The 6,000-nt window shown below is 31.2% G+C and overlaps 1 protein-coding gene across 11 annotated transcripts in view; it reads left to right on the forward strand.

The window, feature by feature from the left end:
* Positions 1-5,785, forward strand: part of LOC128240676 (myosin-IIIb-like) — a 91,525-nt gene extending 85,740 nt beyond the window's left edge. For all 11 annotated transcript variants that reach the window (XM_052957372.1, XM_052957383.1, XM_052957384.1 and 8 more), the window contains one exon: positions 169-5,785. In XM_052957372.1, coding sequence (XP_052813332.1) covers positions 169-406 — 238 coding nt within the window. In that variant the 3' untranslated portion in view covers positions 407-5,785. The remainder of the gene's footprint in view (positions 1-168) is intronic.
* The last annotated feature ends 215 nt before the right edge of the window (positions 5,786-6,000 follow it).

Below are 6,000 nucleotides of genomic sequence, written 5' to 3' on the forward strand. Positions count from 1 at the left end.
AAATTTTATTAATTCAGTAACAATGTTGTTTAGATTAAAAAGGTGTTGTTAATATAAGTAAATTATTTTTCATGTTTGTTATCATAAGTTTTAATTGTTTCATTTGGAATAACAACTGCTCTAATCTTAATATAACTCTCACATTTTCTTCATTTTCTATATTTTCAGTGAGCCAACTGTCATCAATGTCCATCTCGGCCAAAACGGCAACGGTTTATTAAGCGCTGTCCATCAGCAAAATGCAACATCTGAGCAAGTGAACTTCAGAAATTTGCTGCGACGCACGGATATAGACCCGGAAACATTGGTACATCGTGAACAAGAGGAGGACAAGCCACTTTATGACTTCCGAAAAATGTTACGGAAAACTGGCAGGTTGGAGGTCATTGCAACACCTAGTTCTTGATGTTGTTATTCACAACAAATGGTTGATTAAGTTCGGTTTCTGTTCATAAAAGGGGCCCACATTAGTTTGTTCTCTGGTAATATTATAATAAATATAAAAAGTTTTCCTCAAACCATAAAGAAGGCGTCATGGTTTTCTTGATACGAACAGATTTCATTAAGTTGATGGAAATTCGCAAATCATGCGACAGGATTCTATTTTTACCTCTCGTTATTAACTATCATAATGGACGGGGCTAACCTAAAAAAAATATTAAACATAGCCTATTGAAAGTCAATCATGACAATGCATATGTTCCCCGAACATATAACTTGTTCATCTCTTTAAATATGTTATTCAAACTAGTGTTGGCTTCTTTAAGGTTGGCTTTATTTTCGCAAACATTTTTCAAACTTAAACAGAATTAAATCCATTCTAATTATACTGTAAATGCAGATTTAGAAAAGGACCAAATTGTTCTAAAATTATAGGCAATAACTAATCTATATATTGTCTGTGTGAATTATATTGGCTATACTGCCTTCAGCATTCGAAGTGTATCAGTGTATTATTTATATGACTTATATAAAAAGGCATGTATATGTCTGAAGGGAAAAAAAGAAAATGCCACTTCATGCCAAAAACATATTTGTACATGTATGTTTCCATAGAATGTCTGCAGTAGAAATTGTGTTTAAAATTAAACTATGCTTTAGTGTAAAGTTTTAAGCAGAAGCTATGATTGTTCTACTATTTCTGCAATATGTTAACTGTGATACATTGTGGGTTGCTAAAGTGTGTGAAAGGTTCATCCAGAAATGTGGTGAGTTGCTGCTTAAATTAAAAAGCAATCACTTTTTTTTAACTTTTTCGATTCGTTGATGAAAAAACACTGAAGTATTGTGTTGGGCTTGTTGTCGGCATTTGTGTTCTGAAGCAAAACCTTACCTTAGCCAAAACTCAAAATTTGTTCAAGATATTACCATAAGACTTGGTATATATGTTGCCAGAGACATATGAGTAGCAAGGCCCATAACTCTGGCTTCATAAATAGTTTAGTTATTAATCTGTTTGACAAAAACGGATGATGTTTGCACTCGCTTGTAGTACTCCTTATTTACAGCAGAACTATACTGTCTTAAATGTCTCTTAACAGATCTCTGCCAATCTGTCATACATTGCTTTTTTGTGTTATTTTTTTTTAGTCAGTTGCATTATATATATATTGATGCAATATAATTAAGTTTTGTGTATTTCTTGCACATTTTCTTTTACAAAACTGTTCTTTTTTACGTATGTCTGAGTTACAACTGGGATATTCTTGTTCATTTTTATATTAATTTTGCTTAAGTGTCTGGAAAACAGTTATATAAAAAGGCTAACTAAATGTTAGAAGATAGTTTTTCATATGTACGGTCGAAAACTGATGTTTTATGGCTAAAAGCGTACTAACACTTTTAAGAAAATTGAATGTAATTTTTTTAACAATTTAGATATGTTTTATTGTGAATTATCTTACATGACTAAATTGAAGGCATTGATGTCAGAATCAGCTGGTTCTGAGATAATAATTTAAGAAATATCAAAACTGACAATTTGTAAGAGCGCAACTTTAAATGCAAGACGATGAATGTACCAAGACCTTCTATATTTAAATATCACTTGATAAATTTCTTTAATTTAATACTTTACTCAGAAAAAAACAACAACATTTGTTCACTTAGTTAAAAATGTTCACTATTAAAGATGCTTTATTGATATAGCCGCAGATCAGTGATTTCATACATCAATTAGTAAACACATCCATTTAAGAGGTTTATTAACACCATTAGATTGAATAATCAAGATTGCACAAGTGGCTTGACGAAGTTCCTGTTATGTTTAACTTTTTATACATTGACATACATGTATATTGATCCTGTTTGTCAGTTCAAGTGGTTCACAGGATCAAGGCAGTTTCTCTGATGTTTTTATACATTGACAATAATACATGTAAATGCACGACAGATATGCATGTATGCATCATATTCACAGGGTTTATTTTTTTTTTATTTCTGATGATCAAATCTTATAATGATTTGTTATTATACAATATATTTGGTCTCAGTGTTACCAGTGGTTTTTCATAAAAAATATTCTAAATTTTGTTGAGCTAATTTTAATGGAAGTGACCAAAGCAATTGTCGATTGAAAGTTGCTTTTTCTTTCTAATAATACACTGTTGATCTTAGCATAATTTTTTATATATCCATTATCCAGTTTATTATTAGTTTTGTTGTGTTGTTTATACCATATTGGTCGCTGTCTCATTAGTGGATGTCTGTATATTTAAAATATTTTATTGTTTTTTTTTAACTGTTTTTATTATACCATGTTATTTATTTGTTATGTATGTTCTTTAATTTATGACAAGGTATAAAATAATTCAATTATGAATTTAACTGCACCAAAGAAAACCCATCTTTTGTATTCTGCCAATTACATTACAAAACATTTATTAAGCTTTTACTGTAACAACATTCATAGCCAACAAATACATTTTACAATCTGCATGAAGGTTTTACAGAGATGACATGACAGCGTATATCTAGTATACAGCTAGTAAAGATGTTATATTCATGAAATTAATGGTTTTATATTATCATTCAATAGTATGGTACATTATCAAATACATGTTGTTAAGAAGTATTATTATTGATTATGTTCTATTATTCTATGTTATTAACAAAGGTACAGTAGTATTAATAAACAGAACATATACAGACATTTAAGTTAAAGACATGACTGTGATTATCTTAAGCTAAAAGCATTATACACATATCTAAGATAGATTTACTATAACAGTACTTTACATATGATATTGCTATTGCCAAATTCAAATGTAATTATGTATATAGTATATACTAGCTTAATAGTATGTACTAGCTTGTTTACTTAATATGTTAGAATCAAGCTAAGAGATGCCTTTTGTGTTTTTTTTGGTATAAATACAAACGTAGTGTAATATCCATTTTCTGAAGAGTTTTTAGTCATTGGAAAAACGTTATTTTATATGATATTGAGAGGGCACATGCAAAAAATGTGGGTATCTGCATTTGTTGCATGTATATTATGAGCCTTGATGACAATAAAACACGAAAGTTGTTCCACAGATTTGAGAAGGCTCGTTATTATCCCCCGCCGAATCGAAGATTTCGGGAGGGGGATATTGTTTTGGTGTTGTCCGTCCGTCATATCTTACCATATACCATATCTTGGTAGGCATTGATCAGAAAATGTTCAAACTTGGCCAGAATGTTACCCTTGATCAAATCTCGAACACTTTTAAAAGTGGGTTACATGGGGTCAAAAACTAGGTCACTAGGTCAAATCTTAGAAAAATCTTTGGAATATTCTAGAGGCATTATAAATGGTCAAATATTCATGAAACTTAATCAGAATGTTTTCCTTGATGAACTCTTGGTCGTAAATAAAACTGGGTCACATATGATCGAAAATAAGGTCACTAGGTGAAATGTTAGAAAAATCTTGTCTTGAACCATATCATGGTAATGATTTGTCAAGTTATGTTCTAAATTGGTCATGATGTACCACTTGATGAAATATGGACCACTTAAAAAATTGGGCCACATTGGGTCAAAAACTAGGTCAGTAGGTCAAATCTTAGAAAAATCTTTGGAACATACTACAGGCATTATAAATGGTCAAATATTCATAAAACTTAATTTGGATGTTTCCCTTTATCAAATCTTGGACTTATTTAAAACTGGGCCACATATGATCGAAAATAGGTCACAAGGTCAAATTTTGGCCAGAATGGAAATGATTGGTCGGATTATGTTCAAACTTGGTCATGATGTACGCCTTGGTGAAATATGGACCGCTTGCAAAAGTGGGGCACATGGGGTCAAAAATAAGGTCACTAGGTCAAATCTTAGAAAAATCTTTGAAACACATTAGAGGCAATATGTATGGTCTAATAATGATGAAACTTGATCAGAATGTTTTCCTTGATGAAATCTTTGACATGTTTTAAACTGGGTCACATGTGATAAGAAATTAGGTCATTAGGTCAAATCTTTAAAAAATATTGTCCGAAACTATTTTATGGTAGTGATTGGTCGGATTATGTTCAAACATGGTCAGAATGTTTTCTTGGGTTAAATTTCGACTGCATTTTAAAAGTGGGTCATATGGTTCAAAAACTAGGTCACTAGGTCATATCTTACAGAAATCTTGGGAACACTCTAGAGGCAATTCATCTGCTCTGATTTCCATGAAACTTAATCAGAATGCCTCGATGAAATCTTGGAATAGTTTGAAACTAGTAGGTCATGTGGGGTCAAAAATGAGGTCACTGGGTCAAATCTTAAAAAAAAACTTGTGGACACTCGTGAGGCTATATTTTTTTGCAATATATCTGGACCAATCTTCATGAAACTTGATAAGAATGTTTGCCTTGATAAAATCTTAGATTAGTTTGGAAATGGGTAACATGGAGTCATAAACTAGGTTTCTTTGTCAATTCTAATTGTTACATTATATACAATATATATTTTTTTTATTTCAAACAGTTGCAATCAAACTCAAAATCATATACATATATTTCATCAACAATTGATTTTCATTCCTTGACTTAGCCCAATCAAACGGAGGATATCAATTCAACGAATTTGCTTGTTTATTTAAATATATGATATTTAAACATAGCAACAATGGCCATGAAATATACAAAACCAGAGAAAAGCAGGGTTTTTTCATCAGTGTCAGAGAGCCTACTCATTGAAGCTTGGCCCATGATACTGGCAAGGTACTTGGCGCCATTCTAAACATTGGAGGAATGTGAGGTATCCCATCCACAAATATGTAAATATTTGATGAACATATCATATTTATCGTATATTTTGAAAGGCTTTTGTTTGAGAAAAAAAAAACAGGAGTATCTGGGGTTTGACATTAGAGGGGGCGGAACTTGTTGGTGTATTTAGTTTTTGACTTGGGCCCCTCCCTCAGAACCAGATTTAAAAAAAAGAATTGGAGGATTTTAGTCGGGGACACGTGCCGGTTTACAGGTCCATGAATAGATAATACATTAGTGCATAATCTGAATCCAAATACTTTACAAATGCCAATATCAATTTCAATATAAATAACATTTCAAAATAATGTTAAACATTATAAATGTGTATAGTATTGAGTACATGTAGAAATGTCATTGTACCAAAACTTGGTACAAAATAATGGCAACTTTTATTATTAGCGTTCATATATTTTTTATATTCAGAGTTTTATTTACTTGTTACGGTATACACTTTGTTCACTTTGTTGTGATATTTTGCCATAATATTTATTTCTGTACAGTTTACCATTATATGTGAAATGAATAAACTTATAAATGTGCATGTTTTTTTTATTGTCATTTAAATTGTGCTTCTAAAATGATACTTTCTCCTGATTGATAGCTTCAGGCAAAGGATATTTTAAAAGTCATGATGCAAAAGTGGCAGTAAATATTCTGAGTCGTTAGGGTGGAAAGTTTGAACCAAGTCTCCAGTCGTCAAAAGACATCCAGGTACCCGCATAATTTTCATTATATACATTTTACGCCACATAGA

This window comes from Mya arenaria, chromosome 7, assembly GCF_026914265.1.
Source record: "Mya arenaria isolate MELC-2E11 chromosome 7, ASM2691426v1".
NCBI lineage: Eukaryota > Metazoa > Mollusca > Bivalvia > Myida > Myidae > Mya > Mya arenaria.